The 23,043-nt window shown below is 37.2% G+C and overlaps 1 protein-coding gene across 2 annotated transcripts in view; it reads left to right on the top strand.

Moving 5' to 3' along the window:
- The first annotated feature begins 5,500 nt into the window (after window positions 1-5,500).
- Window positions 5,501-23,043, top strand: part of LOC311084410 (T-lymphocyte activation antigen CD86-like) — a 182,572-nt gene continuing 165,029 nt past the window's right edge. The window contains exons 1-4 of one of the 2 annotated variants that reach the window (XM_084116416.1): window positions 5,502-5,730; window positions 6,325-6,365; window positions 6,451-6,777; window positions 6,985-8,596. In XM_084116416.1, the coding sequence (XP_083972542.1) occupies window positions 5,720-5,730; window positions 6,325-6,365; window positions 6,451-6,777; window positions 6,985-7,223 (618 nt within the window). In that variant the 5' untranslated portion in view covers window positions 5,502-5,719 and the 3' untranslated portion in view covers window positions 7,224-8,596. Of the gene's footprint in view, window positions 5,731-6,324; window positions 6,366-6,450; window positions 6,778-6,984; window positions 8,597-23,043 lie in introns of those variants that run through there. The other variant, XM_084116415.1, reaches the window with a different exon arrangement.

Raw genomic sequence — 23,043 nt, 5'->3', positions numbered from 1 at the left:
ACAAGAGAATATGTTAATGAGATTCATGGTACCAGTCAAATGAAGAGAACTGGCATAATTTAAATTTATATTACATAAAAAGATTGTGTCATATTTCTTTTGTTAAAGAGGTCAGCAAAAAAGTAAACAATAAAGCATTTCCTATTGTTTTAGAGAGGGGCATGCTATGCATGTGAGGTGACAAATGATTAAGAGGTCAGTAGGCCTATGAGTGACAGTAGGCCTATGAGAATATTAGCCATAGAGAATATCAGTATATATTTGTAATAATTCATTATCACTATATCATATATTTTGCTTATTTCAGTAATACAATTTGTGGTTGCCTTTCAGTGTTTTTCACAGGACTTTAATCACTAAAGACAAAGTGTTTTCTACATGTCCAATACAAGACATTAGATACACAACATTCAAGTTCATGCTCTTACTGAGCATAATGTACATTTACACATTTGGCAGACACTTCTATCCAAAGCGACTTACATTGCGTTTCAAAGTACACATTTACATTTATCAGGTCTTAGTTTCCCTGGGAATCGAACCCATGAACTTGGTGTTGTAAGTAACTCTACTGTTTGAGCTACAGGAAAGCTCGACACTATGTACAATTCAATATTACTATATATTTGCTATATAGAATTGTTCTGAAAGAAGAAGAGTCAAAATTCGTTTTTATTTTTTATTTATTTATTTTTTATTTTATAAATCTGTTGAAAATGTTACAAGTTCATGAGATAATTAACTTCATGACCCTACGTGTATAAGCATAGCTGCTTTATGTCCAGGGAAAAGGATACAGAGGCGTCAGAGCTGGTTGTACAGAAAAGAGATCTTAATATAATCAGCAAAGTAAGTAAAAAAAAAATCAGTAAAATAAGCTGATAAGTGTTTTTATATAAAAAATAATAGATCCATTATAAAATTAGGCTATATGCAGATCAATAAATGCAACTTGAAAAAAATGTAAATGACGTTGCAATTTATGTTTCTTTTAGGTAGTCTAGCTACTTTAATTTAATCTACATCTGTTGTTATTTGTGATTAGAACTCATGACAACACACTACAGAAAATATGATACACTAATGTTGAGAAGAAGATTCTTACACGTCTTCTGAAGTGCACTGACAAGTCTGTTCATCCAATGAAACCGAAATGCCCCATGTTAACATAGGCGTGGTTTCTGAGCTTGACACTTAAGTATGTTAAACTTATTTGAAATTGCGTCAAATACGCAGGAATACACACTTCAAAAACAAATCGCTTTATTATGCATACCAGTGTGTATACAACTGGTGAAACATACGTTTTTAATCATGGATCCGTGAAAAATGGCTGCGACGAATCTGTAGCCGTCTAACATCTGCTGGAAATCCAGGTAAAACTATCTGTGTGCACGCGCGTTTCCCCAGTTAACATGATCCCCAGTTGATCCGTAACACCGGCATCAACACTCCATTTTCAACATCTGCTTCTTCCTTCACACCACAGACACGTCTTTTTGTCGTCTGTGTCTGGCCTGATTTAACTTCTCCCCCAGTTGTTCCATGAAAACCTGCAAAGCACGGCCTGCGGTGTAAGATATCTACGACGGATCGTAGATTCGTAAGTTACACGGACTTCATCCTCCGTGAAGTGCTTAACACACAAAAAAGTGCCCCTCTTCTCTCGGTATAGCCCAAATCCAGCGCTTTTTCAACATTTCGTCACAAGAAAAGCTGTGCAATAATAAATACGGTTGTTTCTTCTATGAGTGCAAACATAAAAAGGTACGCAACAGGACTGGCCGCTTTTAGTCTCCGCATTTGTCCTCCGACTGCTACTGCTAGCGCTTTCACCGGAAAAGAGTTTACCCTACTTCCGGTCTCGGCGGCCATTTTTGTGAAATAGGCCTATTAAAACAAGCAACACGCAACCAAACCTACATGCTGATACTGTATGATTATAAACAAAGTTTGAAAGGCAAATTCATTGCAAGACTGAGCTTTTGCTTTCTCTCTCTTTAGATGAATAAACAAAACATACTTGTAACCTAGTTCCTCCTCCCATCAGTCTGTTCCTCCTCCCATCAGTCTCTTCCTCCACCCATCAGTCTGTTCCTCCTCCCATCAGTCTGTTCCTCCTCCCATCAGTCTCTTCCTCCTCCCATCAGTCTCTTCCTCCTCCCATCAGTCTGTTCCTCCTCCCATCAGTTCATCAGAGAATATCAGCCTCAGTCTCTCAGAGATTGTTCAGTCTGTCAGGATGAAAACAAGAGAGAGGAACTGTGAGGAAGATCTTTCTGGACTGAGATCAGATATGAAAAAGAAAAAGGTAATATCTGTTGTAGAAGATTCATTTGTTAATTCATTTTTGAAAACCATGTTTAAAAGCCAGGCTGTATTTCCTTGTTAAATTCAGTTCTCTCTCTTTCTTTTTTCTTCTGTAGGTCAGAATGAGGATGTCACTGGAAGCTCTGTGTTCTTGTCCTGCTCTTACAGTGATAGAGTCAAGACATGACAGTATATTAAAGACTCAGTGACAGCAGGAATATATGAGACATCATTCAGAGAAATGTTTCAGTTGAGGATCAGGATCCAGAACACAGTGTTTTCTCAGAGGAGTTTAAGAAAGAAGCTTCACTCAGATACTCATGTAAGTCTGAGAACATTTACTCATTTACTGCTGTTCATTTCACTAATACTGGATCAAACGTCACATCAGACAGAAGGACGAGTACAGCATCCTGCTGAAAAGACCAGCTTATTTTTATTATAGCCTACATCAAACGTGATTATTTCAATATAATTTTATACACAATATTTGGTATACTAAAGTAAAAAATAAAATAAAAATGTATTGGTTTACTATAGATACAAATAATAATAATAACAACTAGCCTATAATAAATTGATTTTTACATGGTAAAAAAAAAAAAAAAAAACTGCAAATGTTTTTAAACATCATATTATAGCCTATGTAATTTAATTGTGACATAAATGTATGGTTTTGGCAAGTAAAAACTGTGAATTACCAGATAATTAAAGGCGGGCATACACTGTGCGGTTTTCGTCCGATTTTGAGCCAAATTATGTATTTTTCGGGTCGAGCTGATTTTCAAATTTGTCATGCGTCGTTTGTCGTAAACTCAGTGTTTTTTCCCTCACTGCGCCTGCGCGAAAACAGAAGTTTCATCTGCAGCGAAACGAAAAGAGGGAGACCTTTAAGTTCTGTAGTTCAAACTAGCTACAAATTACTGTTGCTTACCTCCAGTTCGTGTTGCAAAATGGATTAACCATTATTACCCACTTCTTCCAAGCCACCTGCAATGTATGCCACACTTTTTTGCCTCTTTAATTAATGTTAAACAATGTTTTTGAAATAAAGTTGTTTTTAATTTTCATTGATGAATTATTGCAGTGTTCGGACATATTATAGACTGTTAATAATAATGATATGCCTATAGTTCATTGTAATCGACCTAAATGTTTTAGACAATTTTCAATGAGGAGGAGTAAGCTTCTAATATTTTATTATCCTCACATCCTTGGTTATGCGGTGATGCGCTATGAAATTATTGCGTGACAATTTAATTATAATAGCCTATCAATTTAATAATAAAAGTAGCCTAGGCCTTCCCTAATAATAATAATAATAATAATAATAATTTAATACATAAATTGGAAATGCAATGGAAAGAATCATCTTGATATTGATTGCTGATGCTTGCCAATATCTCTGGATTAGGGTGACCACCCGTCCCGCGTAGCGCGTGCGCGCACAGCGTTTGAAGCCCAATTCATGCGTCCCGCAAATTGAGACCGTGTCACGCATAATCCATGCTTGCTCAAAAAAAAAAGTTGGTCTCTCTATCCTCGAGCCTCAGGCAGCCAAACGAACATTACTTGACAGTTCAGCACGCTATTGTTGCCACACCCACCCCTCAGTTGAACTGCTGACTGTTGTCAACTTTTTCGTTGTTGTCATGACAGCGCACGCACGCGCATACCAGACACACCGGGAAGGAACTTTTAGATGCGCGCTTTCCAATTCGAAAAATGGAGAAAGAGACTGTCTGAGAGGCACCGCCATCATCAATTAAAAAGAGAAGGTGTGGGTTCAAGAAAGACTGGTAAAATGAATATTTGTGGCTGAAAGGTGTTGAGGGGGATACCGAGAGGGCTTTTTGTGACCTTTGCAAAACGTCCTTCTCAATCGGACATGGAGGGGAATACGATGTCAATCGTATTTTTTTTTTTTGAAAATACTTTTTTTTTTTACTGTTCCTGTGGTGTTGAACAACTACAATTCCTGTTAATCCTATAATTTTATATTATAATTTATTTAAAGTGAATAAATTGTAATGAAAAATAAATTAAATTAAATAGTAGCCTAAATCGTAAGTGGAAGTGCATCTGTCAATTCATTGAATGTTCAAAATATTATGAATCTTTATTTAGAAAAAAATACACATTGGTTGGCCTATTCATGAGCATACATCAGCAATTATACATGTTTAGGGGAATAGGGCATTATTAATATACCATGATGATGTAAGGTGGTATGTGCTAGAAATGGGTAAACCACTATCCACAGTGAGTCTGCCCATGGGGTGGGGGCACCGCCGCGCCAGGCAGTGTCCCACATTGTCCCTCAGAAACATACCCCTTGTCCCCCCTTGGGCTTATTAGCAGGTGGTCACCCTACTCTGGATACATGATATCGTCTAGGCGCAACCCGGCACGAGGGTTTATCACGCTGATTCGCGCATATTTCACACGTAGCCTATAGTGTGAGCCGTGAAGTCGCAGCTCGACGTTCAGACCGTATAGTGTGAGCACATAAATCTGAGCTTTGGCTTTACATCGCATGCGATCTACTCGTTCAGTGTGAGTATAGGTACCTTGCTGAAATCGCACAGTGTATTCAAGTCGTTACACATAGGCCTATATGATTACATTTTTTTTTATAAATAATTCTTATCAGTAATGTACATTAGTGTGTTTTGAGTGATATTTGATGTAAATTAATAAATGTTTATTGCATTAGTGTTGTGTGTTACCCTGATGGTGTTTTGTTTTTGTGTTTGACCCTGTGCACCGTCTATATGAGTATTAATCATGTTTTATTACCAGGCCATTTCTATTGTGCTACCTGTTTTATTATGGTGGTTATTGGTAGCCTACATTTTAAAGTAAAGACAAATTTTGAAAGTTAAAGTAGGTATATTAACATTATATATCACTTAATGAAATATAAAGTTGGCATACTGTTAAACTGGAACTAAACTGGAAGATATTTTTTTACAGTCTAATCTAACCAATGAAAATGATAAATAAAATGCTTTTAAAATAGAATAAACAATAAAGATAAAGTTAAAAAGCTTTTATCATTTATTTTATTGATGAATTAAAGTGTATATATTACAGACAGATTAGACATTCAATTACTAAGATCAGAAATATTCTGATAATGGGGAAAATTCAGCAGAAGATCATGAGTTGATTATAGCCTACCGAAGTAAATTTAAGATGAACGAATATCTGCGCATGTCTGATCATTCACGTGATTTCTGTTGACGTCACTTACGTCTGATGTCATACGTAGAACGCATGGCGTACGGAAGCTGACGAGCTACTACAGTTTCTTTTGTAAACAGTAGTAACGTTATTTCACCCTAATTAAAAAAGTATTTAATGCAGTATAGTCAAATAAAATATATATTGATAATATTGTTCCAACATGATAATCAGGTATGTTTGCTGAATGCAGAATGAAACGCTACTTGCACACACGTGTACTTCTCAGCAGTGAAGGCCTGATGTAACGTTAGCTTGTTGCTCGTGTTCGTGTTTGGCCTGCTGTGTTTTGGTTGTCAAATGCTTTATTTAAACTAGAATTAAAAGGGAATTTTTAGTGTAGTTAAAATATTAAACATGAATTGGTTAAGTAATGATTATAAAGTTTATATGCATGGTTTATCTGCTGTAACTATTATTTTGATTAAGAGCAGTTAGCATTAGCACATCTTTTTAATTTTTTTGGTAAGTTATGTGATAGTAGTTTTATTTGTAGTGAATTCAAGGGTTTACCAATAGGGTCAGAAGGGTAAAGCTGTCCCCTTAAGAACATTTACTGCCAGTTTGTAACATATTTAGAGATGAATTTAGTGACATCAGTGATCAGTAATAAAAATAAGTATGGGAGGGACACACTATCCTATCTTACCATCTTACCTTTATTATGTGTGTTATGTGGGAATCAAACTCATGACTTTAGTGTTTGTACCGTACTATTCAAGTTGAACTAAAGGAAGTTAAATTAACTTGTGTTTTCTGTTTCTGCAGTTGTGGCTTCATCTGTGTGTTTGCGGTGCTGATCAACAAAGGTAAGCACTTAAACTACTTTTGAAAGATAAATGAATGCTACTGACTGTTAAAGTACATTTACAATAACAGTTTGTGTTGTTTCAGTGTCTCTGCAGGAAACAGTAGAGGCTGTTATTGGTGGTTCTGTTCTCCTGCCGTGTTCTTCCGCTGAACGTGATCTGAAACTTCAAGATATTAATGTGTTTTGGAGACACAACAGCAGCAAGATTGTGTGTGATATAATTCCCAGCAGTCGTTCACTAGAGAAACAGGATCCGGAGTATAAGAACAGAACTGAAACTTTTCCAGAGGAGTATGAGAGAGGAAACTTCTCCATCAAACTCCACAATCTTATTTATGCTGATGCTGGAGAATACACTTGCCTCATCTCACACTTGGATGAACATCATACTGTACAGCTGATCATTATGGGTGTGTGAAAATAGTAGATTAGGGCATGAAGTTTTTAATTGAATTAAAGTTGTTTGCTTTAAAATCTAAATACTGCAAGAAGTTGATCCCATATTTGATGTTCATTAGTGATGTTTCAGTCTGAATGTTTCTGTATATAAATTATAGACAGATCTGTTATCTTTATCACAGTGAGGTAAAGTTTCCTGTTATACGTTTTTGTTGCAGAAACAACAGCAGAAAAAGTAACCATATCGACTGATCAAGAAAACAAAGGAGGAACAGAACCAGACAGTGTGGAAACATCATCGCCTTGGCTCTGGGTTGGCATTGTACCTGTAATTATAGTTATAGTTATAGTTATAGTCATTGTTTACTTGAGAAAAAAATCCTCAATCTGTCGTAGGGCAGACAGACACGACAAGGGTTCAGACCCTCATGAGGCTGCACACATGAATCAGTTATAGCTGATAATAATGATAAAGCATTTGGTATGTGACACAACTGTATAACTGTAACAGCAGTGACTGCTTGAGCTTTAGCGCTAAACACAGAGTCAGTGGAGGAGGTTGTGCTTTCAGTCTTGCTGCCACAATGTTTAGTTTGAAAAAGTAAGAAATAATTATACAAGTCTGTAAAGGATTTTGTTGAATAACAGAGAACAGAATATAATCATGTAGATTGAGTGAGTGTGTGTTACTGTATTTCCTGCTGATCACATTAAGCCTATAACAGTTTTATTTTACAGCTGTTAGGATGGATTTTGGGAAACAGCATTCTTCCTTTCATTCATCCGTGCGCGTTGGAAGTTGTTTAAAGCCACAAATGGTGGCAAAGGCTCCACGATCTACTTAAGCTTACAATGCTTTTGGGAAACACAGACAAGATTCACAGAACAGTGTTTATGTTGGTAACACTGCCCAGTCTAAACAACAGCAGAATATAAGTTACTGACCTGATCATAAGACATATTTTCTTAAATGTCTTTCGTTATTTATTATTTTATTTGTTAGGAGTGAAAGAGTTTAATGTTGTTAATGTTGAGTTAAAGACGATCGCCTGTAACCATGGGATCACAATGTAGAAACATTTCCTGCACGTAAGAAAAAAACTATCTGGTAGATAATAAATATGAGATTAAAAAGTTGAAATTGACATAAAATGTCAATTATGCAATAAGTCAGAATTATGAGAAGAAAGTTGAAATTATGACTTAAAAAATTGAAATCATATTTAAAAAATCTAAATTGACTAAGTCCTAATTATGATGATGAAGTCAAAAGTGCTGGACCTCAAACCATCAGATTAATCTGTGTAGAAAAGCGAAGCGACTCACAACTCTTGTATTCACCAGAACTTAATTTTCCTCCACAAGTATTTTATTCTGCAACTGCTAAAGGGCCAAACATTACATATTCTAGCTTTAATATTTATTTCGATATTTTGTACCATTTATGATTATCACTTTAAAGTGAAGTGCTTTTACTTGCCATTGTATAAAGTGTGCTATAAATAACTTTGCCTTATCTTTCCACTTTGTAAGTTATATTTAGTTTTTACAGTTTTCTGATGCAAAAGACTATTTTGTACTGTTATATTCCTGCCTTATGCACTGCATTCTTACTGTATAACAGAATGAGATCATGAAAAGGTCTGTCTGTCAATATGTTGTGGCCTTAAATTATGTAAACATACATCTTGAAAATATTGCTTTATTTGCAGGAACTGTGAAGTGTTTAACATATTCTCATGTATAAACAGAGGAAACAAGGAGCATAGATTCATTGTATTTGCATGATCTCATGATGATCAAGACCCAATAAACTGTTTGATGAAATAATGCATCTGTCAGAATTGTTTGGATATTTACAATCTTATATTTTCTACTAACACCAAATGTTTTGCATTTACATTTATTCATTTGGCTGACGCTTTTATCTAAAGTGTGAAAGCAGAAATGTGGTTTATGTTTAAAACAAAAAAACAAACAGCACATCAGTGGTATATTAGTTTAGTTTGGTTCACACATTTAGATAAAACTCAGTGTCTGAACGCCAGTGTCTCCTCATCAACACTAACCCCTTCCTGATGCTTGGTGTGTTTTGGGCAGTGCACTGGGGCTCTGTGAGGGACCTGTGAGGGTTTGAATGTTCTCTAAGGGCCCAGCTGTATCTCGGCACCAGAACATCACAATACACACATGAGATTGGGCTTTTCTCATGTGTGTGTAAGACAAACATCCTGATGCTCAGAGTTTCCACATCAACACTCTCCTTACTGATGTAACACATCTGATACTGGCATCAGGTCAAACCTCTGCAAACTATTGATGAACAATCAAACTGAATGCCTATTCAGAAACAGTATGAAGATTAGGCATCAAAGTATTTTAATAGACTGCAAAACACACCGCATTACGCAATAATACATACAATACAAAAGTCAAAAAGAAGAGAAATACAAACCTGTCTGTCAGGTTCCTGTCATGATAAAAGTAACCAGTGAAATATGACAGTAATATCAACCCTGAATAACATTTATACAATAAAGCAAATCATTGTGCACTTTTTTGCCTGTTCTGTCTCAATATTTTATCAAACTTTTTTATTTTTTCTTATATTTGCATAAATATGTCTCTGTCAGTTTCTCTGTAAGAATGAGAAAACCGATAATAATAAACAAAACCAAGACATGACGTGTATATGGGACACACTGTACCTGCGCACTCACACACACATCTAGTCTGACAACAATCCTGAATCTCCCATCAGAGAACACAGTCTCTTATTGTACAGTCTTACTTCTGAGCTCATTTGAAAGGCAAATTCATGTAAAGGTCAGGCTGTATTTCCGTTCTTTTCAATTCTCTCTTGTTTATCGTTCTCTGTGGGTTACGATCAGGATGTCACTGGAAGTTCTGCAATCTTGTCCTGCTGTTACAGTGATGATAAACTAAAGTCAAGACATAATAATGTATTAATATTAATAATAGGATGTCACTGGCATTTAGACTGCATTTAAAAGCATCCACAGTCCTCAGAGATGGTCAGGAGAGCGTCCACAGTCTGGGAGAACAGAAAGCCCAATCTCCCATACGGCCTTACCATAAATACACTGTGTGTGAGTGAGACAGGGAGCCAGTGGAGTGATTTGAAGATTAGGGTGATATGGTCGTATTTGCGCACTCTCATCAGGATCCAGCAGCGCTGTTCTTTATTAAGACTCAATGGCAGCAGAAATATAAGACATCATTCAGAGAAATGTTGAAGTGAAACTGGTGAAGTAAAGACTGCTACTGTTTATGACGTCCAGAATGTCCTTCACTATTCAAAAAATGTCCTCACTAGTAAAACCTGTTAAACACCAGCTAGTGCTCCAGATCTCACTATAGTTAAAATAGCTTATAAACAGGACAGATCAAGTTTCTATTTAAATCTAATGATCACTATTATCACTTACAAAACATGAGATCATTTAACCTAAAGGACATCTTAACCCGTCTGTGTGGGAATCAAACTTTGACTTTCATCTGTGTGTTTGCAGTGCTGATAAACAAAGGTGAACATCTTTATAACTTATTTAATAGTCAAATTCAGGCCACATGAAGTAATGTCAGTCTTGTGTTTGGACAGTTTGTGTTGTTTCAGTGTCTCTGCAGGAAACAGTAGAGGCTGTTATTGGTGGTTCTGTTCTCCTGCCGTGTTCTTCCACTGAACATGATCTGAAACTTCAAGACACTGATGTACACTGGAGACACAATAATGACCAAATTGTGTATAGTATAATTGAGGATAAATATTCAGTGTCTGGACCCGGAGTACAAGAACAGAGCTGTAACTTTCCCTGATGAGTTTCTGAGAGAAATACACACACTCAACAACCTGATGCAGGAGAATACACTTGTTTCATCACAAACCATTATTCTGAACAGGAGACTTTAAGTTGATCAATAGTGTGCAAAACTGGTTGATTAATATATGATTTTAATTTTAAAAAGTTTTATTAAATCTAAAAACAATAAGTGTTTGACCAACTAGTGATCCTCCAGTCTGAATGTTGCTGTATGTAAATGATAGGAAAATGATAGGAAACAGGAAACAAATCCACTAAAAACTAAGCAGAAGATACAGGAGAAGCAGAGAGTGTAAATATAATGACCTTTAATATTTGTGTTGCATCAGCTGTATTTTCCACAGTGCTTATGGTTTGTTTCATAATATTCACTAGTGATGTGATGTGATGCCTTCAGGCGCTCGGAGCAGCTCTTTGTTTCGTTTGGTGGGCACACCAAGGGTCTCGCCGCCTCGAAACTCAGTCTGTCCAGATGGATAGTGGACGCTATCGCGGCAGCTTATGCGTCTAAAGACCTGCAGTGCCCTCTGGGCGTCAGGGCTCATTCCACCATAGGCATGGCCTCATCGTGGGCTTGGTCCAGCGGGATTTCTATTCATGACATTTGTATGGCGGCAGGCTGGGCCTCCCCCTCTACATTTGTTAGGTTTTATAACCTGGAAGTTCCCGCCTTGCAGGCTAGACTTTTGTCAGTCTAAGTCGTGTGTATGTTCTGCCCAGAATGTTCGTGCGCAGGCTACTCTCACTTGATTTTAGCTCTCCTGGTTGAGCTGCACTGTAAGGGTTGATATTCTTTCAGTATGGACCGGCTGCGCTGCTCTGTGTCCCCTATTGTGTGCTTATGTACATATGTACTTATCTGTGTCCCCCGGGCGTTCCCCTGGGACTTATGTGGTGGATGCTTGGCGTGCAAGGCGTTGACAAGGGGTTCCCGTAGCGTAAGCAACTTACGCAATACGAGAGTACCTCTCGTAAGAGAACGTACTCGGTTCTCTCTAGAAGAGGGAATGAGTATTGCGTAACCTGCCGTGCTCGCGCCACGAGCTGATCTCGCTTCAGTCGATGAAAAGTTTGTGGGGGGGATGGGGGGGGGAGATAACCCCCCCAATATTTAAATCTATGCATTACAACCCCCCCCCAATATTTATACCATGATCACAATATCAGGAGGCATACCCAAACTTCAACCCCCCCAATGTTCAAACCAAATCTACGCCCTTGGCTTAAAGTCTCCTGTTCAGAATAAGGGTCTGTAATGAAGCAAGTGTATTTTCCTGCATCAGGTTGTTGAGTGTGTGTATTTCTCAGAGAGACTCATCAGGGAAAGTTTCAGTTCTGTTCTTGTTCTCCGGGTCCAGACACTGAATATTTATCCTCAAGTATACTATACACAATCATGTCATTATTGTGTCTCCAGTGTACATCAGTGTCTTGAAGTTTCAGATCATGTTCAGTGGAAGAACACGGCAGGAGAACAGAACCACCAATAACAGCCTCTACTGTTTCCTGCAGAGACACTGAAACAACAGAAACTGTCCAAACACAAGACTGACATTACTTCATGTGGCCTGAATTTGACTATTAAATGAGTTATAAAGATGTTCACCTTTGTTTATCAGCACTGCAAACACACAGATGAAAGTCAATACGCAATACGAGAGAACCTCTTCTAGAGAGAACCGAGGTTACGTTAGGTAACCGAGTACGTTTTGCTGTATCTGAAGGAAATGAGTTTCCATCTTTACCACAAGTGTTCTTTGTCGCTGCGTTTGAAAGTATTAAATGTATTTTGTATAATTTCATGTTAGTACTGCACATTATTTACCAAACATGTTCGTTAATTCCTGATATCACGTCAATTAAAGCAATGTATTCGTATGACAGTGTGCAAAAGATAAAACAGATAAAAACTGATACACAGCTCTAACACTAATACTGGAAGATCATTTTATTTTTCATTTTATATTTCTTAAGATTAAAACTGCACATCGTTTAGACAAAAAATGATTAATTCCTGACAGCACATCAAATTAATATTTTTTTTCCCCAAATCCCATTATAACTTTGTTCATGTCTTACTGTCTTACTACATCACTCACTCCTACTTCCTTCTTGTGTGCTGAATATTGCAAACTTTTGACACGTAACTTTTCATGCACAATGAAAACTGCTTAATCAGAAGAGGAACAGAGTGAACCGAGCAAATGATCATAATGTCCAGAGACATGGTGTTGGGCTCTTTACAGTAACTGGGGCTCTTTGAGGGCCCAATGAGACTCTTGATGTATTTCAGTATAGAAATCTGTGTATCCTGTAGCCACAGCAACACTATTCTGATAAATCATCAAACAATGGCATCAGGTGATGCTCTTCTGCAAACTAAAAGAGACAAAGACAAACTGAACGTATCTATGTAGAACCAGACTGATCAGAACAGGCTTCAGTTAGCATTGTGTTCATATAACACAAAAACATAATACATACAAATACTCTGCTTTTGCACGCACACACACACACACACACACACACGCACACACACAAAAAGACAAACGTTACTACCAGCATGTTACTGGATTATTACAATCAATGTCAAAATTAATGTTTGGAAATCTAAACTATATTTCCTTCTGTGGCGAACTGAAGTAAAATATATAAACAACTGTCTTAAAACTATATTATTTGGTACTAACATGCCTAAAACTTTTTCACAGTACTGTATATTTACATGAAGTGAGCATGACAGAAGCAAGATAGATTTATGTTTATTTAAGTGTATCTTAAAAATGTTTCTATTTGTTTACTGTAAGACATCCATTTATGATTATGTTTTATTATCACATCTGTGTGTTTACTCTTAAATAAAAAGCTTTTATAGCAAGGCTTTTTTAGTAATTACAAAAAATACACAAATTCAGATTACTTTATAAGGAGATTTTAACTAGACATTTGAACTTCCCATCAGAAAGTCAGAAACAGGATTCAGACTATGAGAACAGAACTGAAACTTTCTCTGGTGATTTTTGATCATCAAACTCAGCAATCTTCAATACGCTGATGTTGGAAAATACACCTAAAATCACAAACTCATCTGAACTTCAGACTGTACAGCTGATCATTAATGATGTGTGAAATTGGGTAATTTGTGTATTAAGTTTTTCATCCAAAAAAAGTTGTTGTAAAGTTACAGACATTGTTTAAATCTTCAATATTCTCAGTTATATTCAGAGCTTTGTGTTTCATTGTGTGCAGACAATCTCTTTTTCATCTGTTGAAGTTTTTGGATATTTATTTGGGTGTTTATATTGGATATTTTAATAAAACTAAATGTTTTCTCATAACCAAAATGATAATAAAAAAGCCCATTAGGTATACACTTCCCTTACATTGTTTCTACTTGAAAAAAAAAACAAAAAAAAACACCACAAGGATTCTCTGAAAATAATGTTTGAATTCCAAATAAATGTTTCCTCATCATAACCTACACTTTGTAGACACTGAATATACAGTCTATTTAAAGGTTTACTATGAAAAGTATCAGAGTTGTTCAACTGGTTTAGTTGGTGGAGAACTATCACTATCAGCCTACTGGAGGCAGAAGAGGAAACTGCAGTGTATTCTCTTCAGAATATGATGTCTTGCTTTGGTTTGGCCATGAAGACATCGACCTTAACCTTTATTTTGTAGTATTTCTTTATTATATATGGAAAATTAACAAGTTTTAATGCGCAAGACAAACCAAACATGCAAGAATTAAAAATGTCAGTAAAACTTTGTAAAGACATTAAAGCCAAACCTGGAGTTGTGTTTTGAGGCAGTGCACTGGGGCTTTGTGTGTGTATATGACAAAGATTGTGCTGAGAGTTTCCACACTAGTCAATGAAACGCATCAAATAATGGCATCAGGTCAAGCCAGAAACAGTATGATGACAATAGGAATCAAAAGCATTTTGTCCATAATATAGTAACACAATACAAAATGCAATTATACAGTACAAAAGAATATACAGTATGTCAAAATCAGGAGAAATATTTATGTTATAACAATACATTAAAATATGCATTATATGACTATAAACAAGACTGATCCTGTCATCCTCATGGCTGCCCTCTTCACCATTCCTCCATTCCTCCATGGCTCCTCCCTCCATCATCGCCGGCTGTGGACATGTCCAGAACATATGACCCAAAGTGGCCTCTTCTCTGGGACATCTAGAACATGTCATATTTCTGCCTTACCCAAGCCAAGCCTAAACCTAACAGTAGCCCTAAACCTAACCCTAAAATGTGATTGGTTGATAAGGATGTTCTAGGACCAACAAGGATGTTGATTCAGGAAACTTCCTCCTTGGTGAAATCACGTTCACCTCTATGTACATATTCTTCTGGGAAAGATGCAAATGTGCTCCTTGTCACCTTGAATATCAAACAAACCATATTTTAGTCATATTTCCAAGAAAATAAAAGATAAAGATAAATTCAAGGTGACTTCAAGAATCCAAACTGTTTAAGCTGTTATGACTTTTCTGAGAATATACCACTTCAATAAAGTCATTATTCTTTGTTTTAAGCATAAATATAACAGAATACAGTGCAGGTTATGATCAGAACTAAAGATATAGAAATACAGTGAAGAAGAAGGAGTTGTTTAGTGTTTTTCTCACTGTTGTGCGGCGCCCTCTACTGGATAAACACCTGAACCAAATCTTTGAAATGCTGTAATACAGTGATGCTGTATTTTGATGCTTAAGCCACACTTTAAAATGTAATTTTATAACAACATATATTAAACCAGATGACATTTATTTTAACGACATAGTGCACTGTGTTACTGTAAATTTACTTAAGTGCACTTCTCAAGTGCACAGCATCATTCAGTCTAATTATACAAAATACCAGAGGTGGAAAGTAACGAATTACACACTCACATTACTGTAATTGATATTTTTTTTATTTTACTTAAGTATTTTTTTGTTTGAAGTATTACTACACTACGCTACATTTTAAATCATATCCGTTACTGAGTAAAATAATAATAATAATACTAATTAAACAAATTAAAAAAAAATACTAGTGGGTAGAAGACCGCGCTCCGGAAACTGCAGCATTGATTGATTGAAGGGCGGGAGAACAGAGGCGCTAAAATCACAAAAAAATATGGAGACGGAGAAGTACGATTCTTCACACACACACACACACACACACACACACACACACACACACACACACACACACACACAAATATGGAGACGGACAAGACAGATTCTTCACACACACACACACACACACACACACACGTGAAGCGAACCCCTGGCCAGTATGGGAATACTTGGATTTAGAAAAACAAACGCGTGGTTGTCCTCGAATCGAGCATATAGGCCTATCCACTTTGCAAAAATTGTGGACGCAAATTTGGCTGCAAAGGAGGAAACACATAAAACATGTTCGGGAACACCAACCCTCCATGCAGATAAAGGTATGTCCGTTTATGATTTATGTTTATGACGCCAATCATTTCTGTGATGCAGAGGAAATCCGGGAATCCAGTCATGAAAATGGAATTTACAGTAACGTTACTAGGCCTAACGTAGATGTCACGTAAAACACACTAAAGTAAAGCTGTATAATAAATCAAATATTGAATATTAAAGCGCAAAAGCCTGCTATATAAATGTAGCCTATAATATGTGCGAATAAGATGCGCCGTAACCCGTTTCGTCTACTATACTCAATAATGCAGGGCCATATGTAGCAAAATAAAGTGTTTGGAACATTTCATAGAGATTTTTGCAAATTATGTTTTTTGACTTCTAAAGACCCTATAGTTTGCAAAACTACCTGTTTCCGATTTTTTCCCGGGCTGCACAGGCCCAAAATCCAAGATGGCGGATATATCACCAAAAATTGCAAATATTCGCCTTTTTAAACATTTCAAATGGATATATGTTATGTATATCATTATATACATACATTTTATAATTAATTGAATGACTTGGGTAATAAATATGACCATGGGTAACATGAATTATCATGATTATCAACCAATGATGGGTGTAACCACCATTATGCTATTTATTGGCATACCCGGAAAAACACATTGACTGATTAAAAGTTTCCTTCATATAAGCTAATAATCATTTTAATTAAAATAATGTTCTGCGCTCACCACGATAATTCTGTTAACAATCAGATGACATGGAAAATTATTGGGGAGAATGGATTACGTGAAGCCAATGGGAAAGATGGGAAAGATAGCCAGCCCTTGTTACTAGGAAACGATAAACAAAATGAAACTTTTGAGCTTTTGCAGGAAGAGGGAAATTATTTTTCCAGCCTGGGCAACTGGAGTTTTTTTTTTACTTGCTAGGACCCCACTGAATACAAAACAACCTGTTTCCAATTTTTTTCTTCATTTTTAGTGCCAAAATTCAAGATGGCAGACAATATACTGTATGCAGAAAAATCACAGAAAATAAAATGTATAATCTTTTCACTTCTATAAAGGCTTTAAAATGGTAAACTTTTTGATGAATGTATTCCTAATGCAGAAAAAAGCCAACCAAAGCCAACCTCGTTCTCTACCTTGCTCATAAAGCTGTTGAACTATGTAAACTGACAATCACAGTTCACACACACAAAGGTGTTATGGCCTCAAAAGTTAACATGGTGAGCATGAGGAGCTCACAAGAAGAGGCGGACACTCTACTGATCATGTACGCAGTAGCAATAAGTCATTTTGGCAAAACCCCACATATCTACACATGTGACACAGATGTCTTGGTGCTTGCCCTATGAAGGGTACCAGACCTCAACAAAGACAGTCTCATTATCATGGGCACTGGAGATCGTCGACGAAAGATACAACTCCAACCTATTTACGTGGCTCTTGGCCCAGAGCATGCAGCAGCATTACCAGGGTTCCATGCACTCACAGGTTGCGATACCACAGGCCATATCCGTGGGAAAGGAAAGGTTTCTTGTTTCAAGTCATTCATGGAGACAGATGATGATGTCATTAATGCACTTTGTAGGCTTGGTGTGTAGGTCCTCATCCATCTCCAGACGTGTTAGCTGGATGTGAGAAATTCATGTGTCAGCTCTTCAAACCTGGTTATGAAACAGCTAAAGCCCTTCGGTGGAACGTTTAAAACTCTAAAACCCAACCAGGGAGTGGAAAAACTATGTCCCACTTCAGGAGCAGTTACAGAGCCCATTCAGAGAGCACACTGGCAAGCGCATGTTTGGGCACAAGATACAGTGCCTGCTCCAAAGATTCTTGACGCACTATCACTGGGATGGAGGCAAATTGATGATGGGCAATGGGCTCCTGTCCTGTCAAAACTTCCACCAGCACCAGAGGCTGTTAACTAAACTAACATTGTCCCATATGATGACGTATCTGGTCTGCTCTGGTCTCTGAACATTAGTGAGCAAGTCATGTAAGGTGTCCAGGAATGTAATAATGTGTGCACTGTGCAGTGTTATATGGGCCTAGCTGCACACATAGTTATGTTACCACCGCGTTGTCCTGGGACATTGATTATGGCACGGTGTCCAATAATGTTCCTGCCACGTCTCCTTGTTTTAGTGAGGTTAAAACCTGCCTCATCCACAAAAAGCAGCTCATGACCCATGGCATCTGCCTCTAGCTCCATCACTCTCTGGACAAGACAAAACAAATGCAGCACAGCAGGCCCATGCACAGCACTACAGTATGCACTTCCAGATTCAGTACCAATGATACTATATGATACTATAGCTTACCTGCACATAGTCATAACGCAGTTAGGGTGACCACCCGTCCCGCTTTGCGTTGTTCCGCACAGCATTTTCACCCCTTGTCCCGCCCGTCGCATATTGAGAAAATGTCCCGCATTTTCATCAGCCTGTTGGTTTTTAATTATCATATTAAGAAAACGTGCATGCACGTTTTTTGAAATAGGGCTTATTCACCTTCTTTCCTACATTTAGATAGGTGGGCAAATGCATTTTTGTCTTAGTGCATGCATTGTTTTAGTTTGACAGGGTCGGCGCTAGCTTAGCTTAGCGTAATGAATGGAATCCTTTGTTGCCAGCTAGCATGTCCTGAGGAAAAGTGATCAAAAAATAAAAAAACCCACCTAATTACTTCTTGTGGCCTGCGTATTCACAACGAGTACAAATAGCGATGCAGATTAACACTAGGAGATTTCCTATGCAGATATTGACTTGGGACTATATTAGGGGGAAGCACAGGCAGATATATCACGCCCAGGTAGCAGTGCTTCGCCTGTGCTTCCCCCTAATATAGTCCTTAATATATAAGTCAATATTTGCCTAGGAAATTGCCTAGTGTTAATCTGCATCGCTATTTGTACTCGTTGTGAATACGCAGGCCACAAGAAGTAATTAGGTGGGGTTTTTATTTTTATTTTATATCACTTTTACTCAGGACATGCTAGCTGGCAACAAAGGATTCCATTCATTATGCTAAGCTAAGCTAGCGCCGACCCTGTCAAACTAAAACAATGCATGCACTGAGACAAAAATGCATTTGCCCACCTATTTAAATGTAGGAAAGAAGGTGAATAAGCCCTATTTCAAAAAACGGTGGAGTGTTCCTTTAACAAGAGTTTTGGCTTGAGATGCTTGAGATGAGGCATGATGATCATTAACCAAGTTTGTGGGAATGTCACTAGGGGGACCAGAGAATATAATTTCTGTTTTCTTTTCGTTTAGATTGAGAAAAATTGATGACATCCATATTTTTACATCCTCCAAACTCTCCGGGCCCAGGATGATGTTGCCTGAGCGTTTAAGGGGAAAATAAATCTGGGTGTCATCAGCATAGCAATGAAAAGGCACCATGCTTATGGAAAAACAGAGGGAGCAAAGAGAAAAAAGGGTAGGACCCAGTATAGATCCCAGCGGGACCCCCCCATGGGAGATCGGCAGCTGATGATATGAGAGTGCCAAGTCGAACAGAGAATTGCCTGTCCTTTAAATAGGAACTGAACCAGCTTAAAACGGTTCCCGTCATGCCCACATAGGTCTCGAGACGGCCAATGAGAATCTCATGACCGATCATGTCAAATGCAGCAGTAAGATCTAACGTCACCAATATTACACTATCACCCTGGTCAGTTACCATATAGATATTGTTTAAAACCTTCAAAGCCGACTCAGTACTGTGAAATGTTCTAAAACCTGACTGAAATGTTTCATAGATAGAATTTTGAAGCAGAAGAGAGTGTAATTGGAGTTGAACAACTTTTTCAAGAATTTTAGAAAGAAATGGCAGATTGGAAATGGGCAAATGTACGTGTTGCAATGAATTCACAAACTAAGTTCAACTGAATTAAAACAAGCAACACGCAACCAAACCTACATGCTGATACTGTAATAAAAGTGTGAAAGGCAAATTAATTAGACTGTGCAGTTTCTCTCTCTCTCTCTCTCTCTCTCTCTCTCTCTCTCTCTCTCTCTCTCTCTCTCCAGAATGAGGATGTACAATAAACAAAACCACAAAACATACTTGCCCAATCACATGCTCATCTAGTCTGACGACAATCCTGAGTTTCTCCTCCCATCAGACATCAGAGCATATCAGTCTTGAGTCTCTCAGAGCTTGTTCAGTCTGTCAGGATGAAAACAAGAGAGAGGAACTGTGAGGAAGATCTTTCTGGATTGAGACCAGATATGAAAAAGAAAACAGGAAATTTATTGTTGTAGAAGATTAATTTGTTAATTTGTTTTATCATAAAATTACTTTCATTTTTCTCTGTAGGTCAGAATGAGGATGTTGCTGAAAACTCTGTGTTCTTGACCTGCTCTTACAGAGATAAACTAAAGTCAAGGCACGAGTGTGTATTAAAGACTCAGTGACAGCAGGAATATATGAGACATCATTCAGATAAATAATTCACTTGAGGATCAGGATCCAGAACACAGTGTTTTCTCAGAGAAGTTTAAGAAAGAAGCTTCACTCAGATACTCATGTAAGTCTGAGAACATTTTCTCATTTAATGAGGTTTTATTAACAAATTTCGGGAGGAGCACGTCAGATAATAGGGCTTGGGTGTCGTGACGTCATTACTTGGTGTGGCCGCCATGTTGATGGCCTCGCGAATGTAAACATACAGCAAGTCGAATGAGGAGAAGCAGAGTTGGGAGAAAGAAAAAAAGATGTTAAAATCCCGAAAAAAAGATGTGGAATTTACCGGGATACGTTAACTATGGAAGAAAAAAACAAAAAAAAACAAAAAAATTAACAAAAAAAAAGTGTAGTTAGTAACTGTCAACCCTCCCGTTTTTTCCGGGTTCCACATCCTTTTCGGGATTTTAACATATTTTTTTCTTTCTTTTCTTTCTCCCAACTCTGCTTCTCCTCGTTCGACTTGCTGTATGTTTACATTCACGAGGCCATCAACATGGCCGCCACGTCCCAGAATGCAACGCGGTGCCCAAGCCCTATTAACACAAGTGGAGAGCACTCAGCAGTCAATGGTAAGAGGTATATATACACCCAGCAGTCTCACCTCAATCCATTGACAGTTTTGCAGCATTTAGCCCAGCAGTACCGTCCTAACATGTCAGAATCGAGCAATTCCCGTCCGATGAATAATCTTTCGTCTTTGAGGAACCTTTGCCGCAATCCTCTGATGTTATCTCGTGGGTGTCAGGCTTAACAAACGGGATCACCACCCTTCTCGTTTCTGTCCCTGGTTGAACTTCGCATCGCTTCAGTTGTTGAGTCACGAGCCAGTTATGCCATCTGGATACAATTTTTTTTGATTGGGGGAATGCACGTTTTAAATCGTTTCTGTACAAGTGATTTGCCGTCACATGTAAACAGTAGGTCGCACATTACGTGCAGATTGCACACAGAATCATTAAGAACCTACCGCTAACACTGTCCTGCTATTTTAAAAATTAAAATAGAATCTTAGAATCTTAAAAATTTAGCATAAATGTATTAAAAAATAAATAAAAAATAAATAAAAAAATAAATAAATAAATAAATATATATATATATATATATATATATATATATATATATATATATATATATATATATATATATATATATATACTTTGATATTGATACAAGCAGTGTGTTTCACGCCAAGAGTTTAGTAATCCTTAAGTGAAACACAATTAAATAAATACAAGGTGCCCAAATTTATGCAAAGCTTTGTCTTTTACCATAAGCCGTCTCTTTTGAACTTCACTAAATGAACTTCCACACCACAGGAGCTCAGTTTCTCCAGGTAAGTTTATCCACTGCCAAAGCTGTGATGTCTCTTTGGTTGTGTTCTGGATAATAATTTAAGTGGTAAGTATGGCCTGGAAAGTTTTAGGAAAAGTTAATGCTCGAATTAAATGTATAGCTAGATATGCTAGTTTTTTAAATAAAGAAAGTTTAAAGGTTCTTGCTTCAGGCAAAGTCAACTTGAATATGCTGATTTATCCAGTATGTGGATGACAAAGTTACAAAGGTGACAAAATAAATTATTGAGAATAGTTTTAGGAAATTATTATTTTACTCATGTGGATAATGGACACTTTCAGCAGATTGGATGGTGACCTATTGAAAGACGGTTAGCATTTCTGAAACTACAAATGGTACAAAAAGTAAGACTTTGTACGGACGTTTGAATACACAGGTGCGCAGGAGTGGAATAATTTGCCATTGGACATTAAGGTTTTAATGGATAATGTTGGTTTTAGTATAAGAGTGAAGAGATTGTTTTTAGATAGGATGGCTTAATATGGATATATATTTGTGTGTTTTTTGTGATAGTTATTTTTTTGTGTGTGCATGGTTTGTCGTGATGTCTCGTAAAAAAAATAAAAAATAAATAAATGACCACAATGCAAATAAGTTAATGCAACTTTATTGTGTTATCCTTGACAAAGAAGTTGTAATAATGTTGTATTGCTACTTTTATGAAACTCAAACTCAACGAATATCTGCGTATGTCTGATCAGTTCACGTGAATTCTGTTGACGTCACTTACGTCTCATGTCATACATAGAACGCATGGAGTGCGGAAGCTGAAGAGCTACGATACTTTCTGGTGAAAAAGTACTATTTCACCCTCATTTCAAAAGTATTTTCTTATGCAATATAGTCAGATAAAATATAGATGACCAGAGGAGAACTGGCCCTCCGACTAAACCTGGTTTCTCCCAAGGTTTTTTCAACTCTGGCTTGCTTAGTTGGGGACACTAAATATTAATATTCAATAGTATTATTGATCTGACTGAAATGGCGCTGTTGTTTTGAGAACTGAACTGAGCACTGGATGATGACTTTTTTTTTGCAGAACTGCTTTATAGATGATATTAACTAATTTAATAATTGATTATCTTTACAATGGAACTGAAGTAACGCTGAACTGACTTCAGCTGAACAACAGCCGAAATGCATAATCTTTCTTGTTATCACTGTACAGC

This window comes from Abramis brama (genome assembly GCF_963993115.1).
Source record: "Abramis brama genome assembly, chromosome: 6".
NCBI lineage: Eukaryota > Metazoa > Chordata > Actinopteri > Cypriniformes > Leuciscidae > Abramis > Abramis brama.
This window is presented reverse-complemented; position numbering and strand designations above follow the sequence as displayed.